The following is a 14,414-nucleotide window of genomic DNA, read 5'->3' as shown; positions in this document are numbered from 1 at the left end:
TGGCTAGGGTTGAAATGTGAGCTATTTAGGCCCCTCCTAAATGCTTGTCTTAAAAAAAAAAAGTAAAAAAGTCACAGGAATAACTGAAAGGGTTAGCAGCACCTAGAGAAGGCAGCAGGCAGGATGTTTGAGACTTGCATGAGAAAGAAACAATATTTTGACATATGGTGAACTGTAATAGCTGAAATTGAAAAAACAAGTTTTTAGGCATTTTGTTCGGTTCCTTCTTTTTATTACTCATTTCTGTTATTTCTTAATACTGTTTCTGGAGTAGTTGGCCTGAGGACTGATGTCAAGATGAACATATGGAAAATAATTTGCTTGTAAATCTCAAATTTTCTGTCTTTTTATGTCATCTTATTGATTTCAGTAATTTTTGATAGTGTTTAGGTCCTTTTTTGTAACACAAAAGATTGTCTTTATGTGTTCCTCCTTACCCCCCCCCCCAAAAAAAAAAAAGTTATCAAAAGGTCATATATTTAGAAATGTTGTTGTTGTTTTTTCTTTTGGTGGTAATGACAGTTTTTAATCTCATTATGACTTTGGTGGTCTAAATGGACGGAGAAAAAAAAATTGACCAGAACTACTGCTTTTATATTTAACCTGTCTTCCTGATGTTTTATCATTATACAGTTCAATAAGCATTGAGTTTTTGCTAAGATCTAGGCAATATGCTAGATATACTTTAACTTGTATATTCAAGTTAAAGTATAATGATATACTTTAACTTGTATATTCTTGTATATTCAAGAGTTAATTCAGGGCCAGACACAGTGGCATTCAGTAAATACTTGTTGACAGAATGAGTGAATATATGAGCAAGACATTGATAGACCATGTATGTTTACATTGACATGTTAACCTGAAGTTATAGGTACAGTAAAGTAGAATTTAGCCGGAAAGCATAGGATTGGGTGTTTGTAGTTGACTGCATTTTAAATGAGATCTTTTTGGATTCTCATCATTTGGAACATTCTTTACAATATGAATATTTGATTTTGCTTTTTTTTTTAATGAAATAAGATGGTTATCATAGTTGAGGTTCTGCAAAAATGTGAATTATTAAAGTACTTATTTTTAATTTCATTTCCCCAAACTGTACAGGGTTTCCTTTAGGTCAGTAGTTCTGAACTTCTTTTGTGCTGAACCTTCAAAAAATGTGAACACCATGAATTCTCTATTACAAAATGTCTTATTAAGACAAAATTATGTGTATGCTTTGATGGACTGTTTGAATTTATTCATGAACCTTCTATTCCAGATTGAGTATCACTGATATTAGAAGGTGTAGGATGAGGGTGGGAAAGATTTTCTAATAAAGAAAGATTAGCACATTAAATGAGATACAAAACAATTTTGCTTTATTTGTTTCTAAAGGAGGAATGTGGAATATTGTACCTTGCCTCTTTTAAAATGAAAATGGACCGAGCCAATGGTGTATATTTGTAATCCCAGTGACTGGGAGGCTGAGACAGGAGGCTCACAAATTCAAGACTAGCTTCTGCAGTTTAGTGAGGCCCTAAGCAATTTAACAAGACCCTGTCTCAAAATAAAAAGGACTGGGGATGTACCTCAGTGTTAAAGGGCCTCTGGGTTCCATCCCCAATATTAAAAAAACAAAACAAAACAAAACAACAACAACAAAATAACCCCCCTACCCAAGCAAACAAAAACCAGAAAATGAACACAAATTAGTAACTAGTATGAAAACTAGTTAAAAAATGCTTCACTTTTGTATTAAGACCATATCCATGTTGAAATGGATAAAAGGGGTGACTGGAATGGAAATGTGTAGACTTGTGTTGGAGAAGTGACATAGAGTAGCTATAACCCTACATCCTATAATGTACAACCAAAGGGGCTCAAGAGGAATACTAATTAAAGAATAGGTGTAAAGAAAATTTGGAAAGTAATATCCTGGAACCCACCTGTGTTATCAAAAAGGCAGTCATTGAACCTTGGCCCGAGAGAGACTGAGGCGACTGTTCTGCCCTGACAGCATATATTGGTAGATTTCTTACAGTTGCATAAACTGTGACATTTGGTGGGGGTTGTGGCTCAGTGGTAGAGTGCTCCCATAGCATGCACAGGGAACTGGGTTCAATCCTCAGCACCATATAAATGTAGAATAAAGATATGTATCCACCTAAAACTTTAAAATAAATATTAAAAAAATACAGTGACACTTAACTGAGCTTAAATCCCTACTAAAATGATAATATGGAATAGTGATCAAGAACCTAGTCTCTAGAGCTGAACTGCCAAAATCCATGTGAGTAAGTTACTTAGCTTTTTTTCCTGAGCCTCACATTCCTCCTCTTTACAATAGGACAACTACCTATATCATGGCATTCTTGTGCGGGTAAGGCAAAGTAATGTTTGTAAAGCATTTGGAACAGTGCCTGGGAAACAAATCTATGTAAGTTTTTATTTGGGAAACATGTATTTCCTAGAAATTCCCTTTTTCAGTGAAGAGAATTCCTGACTTTTGCATTCTGAAGTTGGGCCCTAGTTTTATCACTTGTAAAATTGGGCTTGCATGTGTGTATTTGGTTGTGGACTACAGAAACTAACTTTTTAAAAAATATATATATTTTTTACATGTTGATAGATCTTTTTATTTCATTCATTTATTTATATGTGGTGCTGAGAATAGAACCCAGTGCCTCACACATGCTCTACCACTGAGCTACTACCCCAGCCGCTACAGAAACTAACTTAAGGTAGTTCAAACAGAAAAGGGGACCTTGGAGTAAAGGAGTGTTAAAAGGTATTCAAGTGGAGCTTCAGAAAATAGCTAGAGCCCAGAGCCAGGAAAAAAAAAAAAAAGAAATCTTGTTCTTTTTTTTTTCTCTTTTGTGGATCTTTTTCATGCTACCTTCTTCCTACAGACTGACTTCTGCTTCTCTCTTCTTTATGGTGTGGAAGTTGCCCTTTTTAACTGCATAATTGAAGAGTGAATCTTTTATACTTGGAATCTTCCAAACACCAGAGGAAGGTAGCCATGTTTTGAGCAGGTTTCCACTGAGATACAATTGGCTGAAGACCTGGCTGGGTGGGAGAGTGGTTCACCTTATATTAAATGTCCATGGAAGGCCCTGTTCTAGGTAAGGGAGATGTTAAGGAGATCTTTTAGGATAAGATTGAAAATTGTGTTGACTATAGGAGATGCACTTACCTTTTCCCCTGAAGTGATAGCATCACAAAATCCTTGTCCTCTGAAATAAGATTTGAAACTCCCTGGATTTTATAGACTCTTGCACTTCTAGCTTTGAAATTATCTGATTATATAGTAAGGGCTGAATTATCTGAATCCAGAGCTGTCTAGTTTATTAAAAAATGTTTTTTTCTTGAATGATAGTAACATGCTCCTTGTTGAAAACTTGACACAAAAAGAAAATCATAAACACTGGAAAATATCCCTCCTAATTCCACTACTAAGAGGAAACTTCTGTTAATATTTGGCATTTATGTTTATGCTTTTTTCTCTTTATAAAATTTTACATTAATTAAGGATCAATGTGATTGTTATGAACAAAAATCTCATTTAAAAGTAAAGGGAGATTGATTGAGAAGCTTCTAGGCAGTCTCAAAACCCAGGTGCAGGAAGCAAGGATGAACCTCATGGAATTTTTTGTTGTTGTTGTTCTTTTATTTATTTATTTATTTATTTATTTTTTAGTTGTAGTTGGACACAATACCTTTATTTTACTTATTTATTTTTATGTGGTGTTGAGGATTGAACCCAGGGCCTCACACATGCTAGGCAAGGGCTCTACTGCTGAGCCACAACCCCAGCCCACCCTCATGGGATTTTGAAAGCCCAGGCTTTTGCCTTTGTCTCTGAGTCTTTTGTATCTGCTCCTCTTTGGATGTCTGTTCCATATGCCATCCTGATGCCCCTTTTCTCTGTAAACAGAGCCTCAATTGCTACTCCTTCATAACTTATGCCTTACTTTAGGTACCTGGTATTAATTTTAGCCAAAATCTACACTTTTCTTTTGAAACTAGTATGAAGCATAATGCAAATACTAGAATATCCAGTTGACTCAGCAAAGGTCAGTACCCTCTTTGGTTCAGTCAGCTGTGGTCAGGAGATAAGAGTGTTAGTAGTAATAGAGGCCACCTAGGCTTACCTCTGCAATAGGAGAAGGGGACACTTCAATTGCATGGGTTGGGCAGCAGTCCCACAAACATGTACCTGATAAACATTTTCTTTTCTTTTCTTTTTTAATATTTATTTTTTAGTTTTTGGCGGATACAACATCTTTGTTTGTATGTGGTGCTGAGGATCGAACCCGGGCCGCATGCATGCCAGGCGAGCGCGCTACCGCTTGAGCCACATCCCCAGCCCCCTGATAAACATTTTCATAAACAATTTGCTGGATCATTAGAGACTCTTCATAGAATTTTAATATTTAGTTATTAATATTATCTACACAATATAGGGGGTTGTTTGCTTCCTTCGTACACATGTTGGAGATGTTCTCCATTTTTCAGGTTCTTTATGTTTTAGGAATATATGGCACTTCACAGAAGGTTGATGTTTCTATAATTTGGGATTGCTGCCTGATCTACTCTGGTTCCCAGATTTTGTAAGAATTAAAACATCACTCAGCTCTCTCTGTCTTGAAGGCAAATTATCAAATTCTTGGACAGAATTTCAAGCTAGTGAAAAGAGCCCAACCTTTGGGGTTTTGAATATTTTCTAGTTGTCTTGATTAATAGCCAGTTTCATCAGCTCTCATTTCATCAGCTCTCATTTTCCTTAACTATAAAATGAGAAAATATTATCCTGCGAGTACTGTTGAAGGTAAAGAGAGAATGCATGTAAGAACTGATGACTATCATTGAATGCCTGCTCAATATATTAGTCTATTTTATAGACTAATTGAATAATCAGAATGGGACTCTTCTTGGCTAATCACCCATTCCCAATATTTTGCCTACAAATATGTTTTAAAATTCTTTTTAGTTATACACAACAGTAGAATCTATTTTGATATACAAGCATGGTCAAGTGATTTTTTTTTTTTAAGATACACAATTTCCTGGAATGCATGTATATCATCAATATTAAAAGCCTTTCCTGGAATCAAGTTTATTAGATTTCATTTTGCTGATAGTTTACGATACAGCCTATTTATATGTACATAAATTTTGCATTCTACTTCTTGTTGAAAAGAATTTTTAACCACTTAAATTATCCATATAAAACAGGAAAGTATCATTAATTTATTTATAGACTTTATTATGATTATTGGTCTCTTCCTTTTTTTTTTTTGACTGCTGTATTGGGAAATAAACCCAGGGTGTCATGCATGCCAGGTGAGCACTCTACCACTAAGTTATAATGAGATACTATCCCTCGTCCTATATTTTTAATTTCCCTGTAAACTGAAGAATAAATCTTTTTCTTCTTTTCCCCTTTTGGTGTTGGGGATTGAACCCAGGATCTCCTGGATGGTAAATACATACTCTACCACTGGGCTATTCCCCCAGTCCCTAAAGATAAACACTTTTTAATATTTTGGGTCATAAAATAGCCTTGGGTATAGATGGACTGTTCCAGCTCTGGTCTCCAGTAAAGAGAAACTTATGCCATTTTTAAAAGAGCAGTTAGCAGAATTGACTCTCCCTCTCCTGCTTTTTTGAATTACTGCCTGTTCCTTCCTTATCTGGTAAAAAGGTAGATCCTGGAGTGTCACCACATTTTTTTTTATCTTAGCAAAGTTTCTGTTGATTCTTTTTTTTTTTTTCCCTCCACATGACTTAGATTTAATCATCAGAAGCAAACTAAATTGAAAGCTTACAATAGAGAAGAATTACATGTCAGTGCTTGTTTATTCTTTTGAAGAGAATAAAGGCAGTTGCGTGTTTCTTGCCCTTTTCATCGGAGTGTCCATGCTCTCTATTTGATCCTCAGAAGTTTACTGTTTTAATTGAAATGGTATGTTGCTAGGATGTCTCACTGAGCCCTCTCTTCAGATATTTAGCGAACAACTACCATGTCCTAATACAGATGTGTTCTGGAGATGTAGCCTTAATCATTGCTCACTTCTTGGAGTTTTATAGTATCAGAAAAAGTGGGCCATTATAATAGGAGGAAATGCAGGGTATTAATGGCCTTTAAATTTCCTCACAACCTGGTCGTACTTCATAAGTAGCTTGATATAATTCTTTGATTTGGAAGATAAAGCCTCAAGTGACTTCCTGAGCCACTTATACACCCCAGATTTTTTTTTAACAAAGTCTTCTTTAGTTTTAATAACTAATGATTCTGTTATGAAATTATATAATCCCATCTTGGAGATAATCTGAGACATCCTCTTATCCAGTTAGCCTTTGCACAAATGCTTTATGCTTTTTCTATTTACTGTAAGAATGAGTGATGTGAAACATTGACAATTGCTTCTAAATTTTACCCTGTTTTGAGGGAAGTGCTTAACTGTTCATTCCATGTTTAAAGTATTAGTTTTCCAGTAGTGTAATTTAGCTTAGATTTTTAGTGAGCTGGAGTCTGAGGCCCAGCCTTTTCTGATACTGAAATATTAGAGCATTTTTCCACTTTTGAAAAGAAAATGAACTTTTCTATCGAACTATAACATGCATAGAGAAAACCACACAAATCCTTAGTCTGTAATTTGGTGAATTTTCATAAAGTGAGAGTACCCATATAACTACCATGTAGATCAAGAAACGGAATATTACTATTGCCCCAGAAATTTCCCTAAGTCCTCTTTCAATCATGACCACTCACTTCCCCCTCCCCAAGGGTAACCATTATCCTTATCTAGTGTAAAAAAAATTTTTTTTTAGTTGTTGATAGACCTTTATTTTATTTATTTATATGCAGTGCTCAGAATTAAACCCAGTGCTTCACACATGCTAGGCAAGTGCTCTACCAGTGAGCTACAACTCCAACCCCTCCTTATCTAGTTTTATGCTAGAATTAGCTGAATAAATAGATTTCAGTTTTTCTATACTGCATAGTTAACTTGATATTATAGGGCATTCAAGCATACTTTTCTTTTTTTATGTTGTTTCTTTTTTTGGTACTGGGAATTGAACTCAGGAGTGCTTTCCCTTTGTTACATCCCCAGCCCTTTTAAATTTTTTTCATTTTGAGACAGATGGGGTCTCATTAAGTTGCTGAGGCTGGCCTTGAACTTGCAATCTTTCTGCCTCAGCGTTCTGAGTTACTGGTAATACAGGTGTGCACCACTCTCTCCAGCAGGAATTATATCCGTATTACTCATTTAATGAATTCCTGCCTAACTCTAGAGTCTTTTATAAGTTATAAAGGGTCAGTTTTCATGTATTGTTAATTTTTGATGGGTACCTGTTGTAAGATGTACTAAGGGTGTTTGGATAGGCCAAAATAATTTTTTTTTTTATATAGCACCAGAGAGAATTCTATATTAGTGTGTTTTCTGATATTGTAGCGAAATATCCAACACTAGGTTTATTTAGCTTATAATTTTAGAGGTTCAACAACCTGGCACTGGCGTGTACTTAATCTTGTGAGGGCTTTCTAGCTATTTGACAACAGGGTAGATGGCATCTTGGTGGAAGCACATATTAGGGCAGATTAAGATAAAAAGCAAGTGGCAAAGGGTCTGTCTCGCACGTGTGAGGCACTGGGTTTGATCCTCAGTACCATGTAAAAATAAATAAATAAAATAAAGATATTGTGTCCATCTGTAACTAAAAAATTTTAAAAAAAAAGTGACCATAGTGGGGTCAGGGAGCTATGCTGCTCTTTTTTTGTTTGTTTGCAGTGCTGGAACTCAAACCCAGGGCCTTGCACATGTTAGGCAAGTGTTCTATCATTGAACTACATTTCCAACCCCAGGCTGCTTTTTTATAACAACTTCCTGTCCAAGGAACTAATCTCCTCCTCAAGACCAGCATTAATCTCTTCTCAGGGTAGGGCTCCCATGACCTAATTATCTTACACCAGGCCCCACCTCTGATATTTTCCACCACCTCAAAACCCCCACACTGGGACTAAGTTCCCTGCATGTGAACCTTTAGTGGACATGCTCAAATCATATCCAAAACATAGTAGATTATTTTAGGTTTCTCTCTCTCTCTCTCTCTTATTTTTAAATCAATGAAAATGTTCATTTTATTATTAAATTAAAAAATGTTTCATAATATGTTCAGTATAATCTTGAACATAAAATAGGGAAGAAAGATTTAAAGGAAATATGAATTCCATTCTTCCAATTCAAGTGTTTAAGTCATTATTTTCACTAAATCAATTAAGTTCAAGTCTGAACCACCTCTTCCCAGACTTGGACTTTATTTTGAGTCATTTGGAGAGCCTTCAGTTTTCAGAATTAGACCAAGGACAGCAGAATCTTGAAGAAGGTCAGTATGTGACTAGCAGTATCTTTTAGGTCTCTTTTTAAAGAGAGGTGTTATGTTGAGCTAGGGTGGTGAAAGCCCTGGTTTTGATACCCAGCACTGAAAAGAGAGGGAGAGATAGATAGATATTGTGTTTAATATGACTGGGAAGTTCAAGAACAAGGTGCCAGTCAGTTCTGTTTCTGCTAAGATCTCTCTTTATGGCTTTCAAACAGCCATCTTCTTACTATGTCCTTACATGGTGTAATAAAAAGAAATTTTTCTGATGTTTTTTTTAAAATTTTTTTTAGTTGTAGTTGGACACAATACCTTTATTTTATTTATTTATTTTTATGTGGTGCTAAGGATCGAGCCCAGCGCCTCACATGTGCTAGGCGAGTGCTCTACTGCTGAGCCACAACCCCAACCCCTCATGTTTCTTATTATAAGGAACGTAGCCTTATGTAGGCTCTGTTCTTATGTCCTAATTATTCTTATGTCCCAAAGTCTGCATCTCCAAGTTTCATTACAATGGGGCTCAGGGCTTTCAACATCAGAATTTTAGGGAGGCAATTCAGTTATAGTACCATCCAAATGGACTAGACATTTCAGAATTGGAATCCAAATTTATCCCCAGATTTCCTGAGAAAATGGATTCTTTTAAGTTTTACATGGACAAAATATCTTTATTTTACATTTAAATAGTGCTGAGGCTTAAACCCATTGCCTTGTGCATGCTAGGTGAGCACTCTACCACTGAGCCACAACCCCAACCCTGAAAATGATTCTTAAAACTAAATTTATTCTCATTTTAGAAGCCAACCACAGTTTCATGTGACCTCAGAGGGGAATTTTGTGTGAGATACTCTTTATGGGTTTGGAAGAATATGTTTCTCAGAAGAAACAGTAACTATTTATCAAGGCATTTATGTTGTGGGAGAATTTCCTATTGATTTCTGAACTGAAGGGATACTTCTTTAAAAATTAACATCAAGAAGATATTCTAGGATTAGATGTATAGCTTAGTGTTAGGGAGTTTACCTAGTATATGAGGGTTGGATCCACAGCACTTGTGGAAAGGAAGGGAGAAGGTATTCTATAAAGCTGTATTTATTCTGGAAAAAAGAATTAGAGAAATGATTCTAAGACTGTTAAAAGAACTTGAATGCTGGGGTTGTGGCTCAGTGATAGTGCTTGCTTAGCACACGTGAGGCATTGAGTTCGATCCTTAGCACCACATTAAAATAAGTGAATAAAGGTATTGTGTCCATCTACAACTAAACAAATAAATAAAGAACATGATATTAAGCCAGGCACAGTGACACATACCTGTAATTCCAGCAACTTGGGAGGATGAGGCAGGAGGACTGAAAGTCTGAGGCCAAATTTAGCAACCTAGACCCTGTCTCAAAATAAAAAATAAAAAGGTCTGGGGATGTGGCTCAGTGGTAAAGCGCCCCTGGGTTCAACCCCCAGTACCAAAACCAAAAGAACCACAATTTGATGTGAGAGTTAGATTTTAGTGTTATATTTAAGTGGGTTAAGTCCTTTCCTTTTAGCAGTCATTTTGTATAGGAATGGCTAAATGAGATATGTTGGACTGTTTTATTGTGATGAATAACAATTTTTGACAAAAATGGATAAATAGTTCGGGATTTATATAGTTGGAAATTAAGAATGGCATAGCATTTTATAAAGGATACATTTAACCCTTAGCAAATGTCTCTATTTAGGGACCAAGAAGGATTATAGCCAATAGGGAAAAGAATCAGACTTCCCTTAAATGCCTTTCTAACGCAAAGAAAACTTAAAGTCTAGAAAATTAAAGTCTAGCAGTACCTTTTTCTCTCAAGGAAAGAAGTCAGCCGTGCTTCTTTCTGTTAAAAGTGACAAAAACAGCCCAAACTGGAATAAGAAAATAGAATTTATTCATGTTATTATAAAGTCCTCAGGTATGCCTGATCCAAAGGACAGTTGAATTTATGGTTTAAATATGTGGTAAGAATTTGGTTTCTCTTATCTTTCTGCTGTTTCACTGTAGAGGTCTGATAAATATTTTATATTTAAATGATATGAAATATCATTATTAAATATATTAATAGCAGGTGGAAACAGTTATTGAAAGATAACAATAGAGCATCACACATCAATGGCAAATATTCTCAGCCCCCTGTTCTGCACTGGGGTTTGAACCATGATGTGCTCTTTCACTGAGAAATAAAAATGTCTGAAGACATTTATTTTGAGTCAGGGTCTTGCTAAGTTGCTGAGGCTAAACTTGAACTTGTGATTCTCTTGCCTCAGCCTCCCAAGTAGCTAGAATTTAGGCATGTGCTACTGTGCCTGGAAGAAATAGCTTTGTAATTTAATTATTTTAAAAAATTTTTGGTGGTACTTCTGGGAATTGAACCTTTGGCCTTGTGCAAACTAGATAAGCACTCTACCCCTGAGCTCTACCTTCAGCCTCAATGGGAAAATAGAATTTTTGTTTGGAGCAAATAGTTTTGGGAATATTCACAATTTGAAGGGGGGAAAAAAGACCCAGTTTGAGAGACAGCTCAGAATTAAATAAGAAGAAGTCCACAAAATACTAGAGGAAAATGTGCTAATATTCATAGTTGTTTTCCAAATTTCAATTCCCTATCATTATTTGTACTACTAGTGAATATATTTAACTGGACTCATCGCCCCACCTCTACCTGCTGCTTTTACTTTGCTATGCCTCAAGCATTTGTATCTAGGCTATTTTGATTTTTTGAATGTTAGGTTTTTTTTCTCTGTACACTTAAAATACAAATAACTATTAAAATTTTTAAATTGATTATTTAGAAAACAAGGATTTAATATATAAAGGTTGAAGAAAGAACTTTCTAAGAGTAAGAATAATAGTAAATCATAGTCTGTAGATTTGACTGCGTATGAATTTAAAGTTTCTTTCCATCAAATAACCAAAACTGAACTACAAAATGTTTACTGTGAATTGAAAAGTTTACAGCTTGAAAAATTTATAACATTGTCTGTTATACAGGGAAGACTAAATTGTGTATGTATGTTTGTGTTGTGGGCCTAACATTCAACCTTAGATTGCCCTTCAGCACCAAACGTCTCATGTCCTGTTTGAAAAATCAGTCTTATGATAATTGATACCATGACGAAGAGGTATTACTGACAGTTCCAAAATATGCCTTTTGTACTTCAAGAATGTATAGGGTCAGTCAGCTAGTTAACAAGTATTGAGTACCCACTTTTTGTCACTTTAGTAAACTATTGCTCATCTTCTAAGAAGATCAGGATGGTCATAACGTGGCAGTGGATTGTTCTATAGAACAGATGCCCTTTGGGTTTGGTGTTGAATAGTGTTTTTTCTGACAGCAGATGCTCTGCTTAATCCTCCTTCTTTCAAAGGATCCAAGGGGCAGTAGTTCTCAGAAGGTGCTGTGATCACTGAAGGTACTAAACTAACCAGTCTTGGGAAATGTATAATGATTATTTAAGGGAAATGAAGGGAAAACTTTTTAAACTTCAGGTAATTCTTCTGTTTCTTTTCGTTTTTCTCTTAATATGTAATTAATGATGTATATTACTTCTTATAAGCAATCAAATTCTTTCTTAAACGTTGATCCCAGTGGAAAGATAGGTTTCCTTCTTTATAGGGTAAATTGCCAAAGCTGTCCTTGAACTTGGGATCCTCCTGCTTTAGCCTCCCAAATTACTGGGATTACAGGTGTGAGCCATTGTGCCTGGCTTAGATTTTTTTCTTTTCTTTCTTTTTTCCTCTCTCTCTTCCTGTTGTATTCTTTTTTTTTCTTCTTTCTTTTTTTCTTATCTTTCTGTCTTTCCTTCCTTTCATCCTTTCTTTTCTTTTTCTTTATTTGGACAAATCCAGGGCTCTGTCATTAAGCTACCTTTTTGTTTTATATTTTTAAATTTTTTTAGTTGTAAGTGGACAAAATATCTTTATTTCATCTTTATGTGGTGCTGAGGTTTGATCCCAGTGCCTCACGTATGTTAGGCGAGCATCCTACCACTGAGCCACAACCCCAGTCCCATATTTTTAATATTAAAAAATAATTTTTTTGTAGTTGTAAACCGAATACCTTTATTTGTTTATTTATTTATTTATTTTTATGTGGTGCTGAGGTTTGAACCCAGTGCCTCATACATGCTAGGCAAGTGCTCTGCCACTGAGCTACAGCCCCAACCTATGTTTTTTAAATTTTGAAACAGGTCTCTCTAAGTTTGCCAGGCTGGCCTTGAATTCCTGGGCTCAAGTGATCTTCCTCCCTCAGCCTCCTGAGTAGCTGGGACTGCATGTATGTGACACCACAACTAGCTTTGAAGTATTTCCTACAGCTCTTTTACCACAGTTAACTAGAATTTTAGAAGTTTTCTTTAATGTTTATGCCTAACAAAATTAATTATTTTCTTCCAGGTAATTTATCCTCAACATTCCAAACTTACTGATAAAGAAGTAAGTAGAACTATTGCTCCGTATATCTATTGTTATATTTCTGTTTGTTTTTATTGATGTGTGTATGTCAGCATATATAGCTTTTGTTTTCTTTTTCAGAAAACCAATATTTGCTATTTGTCTTTTCCAGATTCAAATTCAGGTAATTATTTTTTATGTGGTGTTCTGTTGAATTATATACTAAGAATACTGGTTACAATTTTAATCTGTGAAAGTTAATTGAAATGGCATATTAGAACGAAGTCTCAATTTTAGCCCAACAAATCAGTGATTTTGATTCCTGGTTTAATGTTGCCTAATCATGTCATAGTTGAGTTTAGTTGGTTCATTTCTTAAAGGAACTTTTACAGTGTGCTGAGGTAATAATACATCAGGGGACAATAAACTGTTGAAATAGTGAGATTGAAAATTAACAACATTGGTATGTTTGGGGACTTAGAGTATGTAGTTTACTTTGAGTTCAGAATTTATGAGCTTGCCTAACTGTAAAAACAGTGAGTTAAAGAAGAAACAATAACAGTGAGTTAAAGAAGAAACATGACTATCATTTATTTTTATATGGATTAATATGACAAGTACTTGCAGTAGTGCTTGGTGTATAAAAATCATGTGTTTGCTTATTGTTAAACTTCACTTTGCTAGTCTCTTTCAAAGTATCATTTGTGTGGTCCTAATTGTTGACATCTTTCAGGTTGCCTGATATATTTTACTTTCAAAACAACTTTTTAGGCTTACAGTGACCAGAACATTCAGATTCTTAGGCCACACACAATTAGAACTCTATAAAGCAGAATCACTCCATTTCCCTTTCCTTTTGTGGTTACTTCTAATATCCTGTTAATTTAGTTCAGTTGATCTGATTTGGGAGATTTAACATTTAAAAATTTTAAGCATTTTTCTCTTTTCTGTATAAATGTTTCTAGAGTTTTTTTTTTTCCAATACATTTGGAATTTGCAGCCTTGGTGAAATATGTGGAAGAAAAATGATAGATATCTCAGTAAATTAGATATTTGCCTTTGGGAGATTATAGTAGGTCTTTTGTTCTGACCTGTAATTATTAGAATTTTTAGTAATTTTTGCCCTTTTTTGGGGGGGTTCTGAGGATTGAACTAATGGGCACTCAACCACTGAGCCACATCCCCAGCCCTATTTTGTATTTTATTTAGAGACAGGGTCTCCCTAAATTGCTTAGGGCCTTGCTAAGTTGCTGAGGCTGGCTTTGAACTCCTTATCCTCTTGACTCAGCCTCCTGAGCTTCTGGGATTAGGTGTGCGCCACAGCACCCAGTTAATTTTTGCCTATTAATGAAATAATTACATAGCGGTCTTCTAGGATCTGTCCTTGTTTAAGTCAATATTATTCTTATAAAATCTACACATTCAGTTCTGAATTGTAGTTGGTATTGGAGTGGATTTCTAGGACTCCAACTGAGTTGTGTGGTTTATAGGATGAATTAAATTTCTGAGATTGAAATCCAGTGGATTGTATTATGCTCTTCTCTTTCAGACCACAGCTAGTTGTCATAGCTCTCTCTTTTTTTCATATCTATACATGAGCATAAGGGGATCAGAGACCCCCTTGTCTTCGTGC

General features: G+C 35.3%; 1 protein-coding gene across 2 annotated transcripts in view; it reads left to right on the top strand.

Annotated features, from left to right (window-relative positions):
• Positions 1 to 14,414, top strand: part of Dennd6a (DENN domain containing 6A) — a 77,483-nt gene that overhangs the window by 477 nt on the left and 62,592 nt on the right. For both annotated transcript variants that reach the window (XM_046452800.2, XM_046452801.2), the window contains exons 2-3: positions 12,785 to 12,823; positions 12,923 to 12,965. In XM_046452800.2, the coding sequence (XP_046308756.1) occupies positions 12,785 to 12,823; positions 12,923 to 12,965 (82 nt within the window). The remainder of the gene's footprint in view (positions 1 to 12,784; positions 12,824 to 12,922; positions 12,966 to 14,414) is intronic.

This window comes from Marmota monax, unplaced genomic scaffold (assembly GCF_021218885.2).
Source record: "Marmota monax isolate L192 unplaced genomic scaffold, Marmota_monax_Labrador192_F-V1.1 WCK01_AAM20220418_F8-fsc00042, whole genome shotgun sequence".
NCBI classification, from domain to species: domain Eukaryota; kingdom Metazoa; phylum Chordata; class Mammalia; order Rodentia; family Sciuridae; genus Marmota; species Marmota monax.
This window is presented reverse-complemented; position numbering and strand designations above follow the sequence as displayed.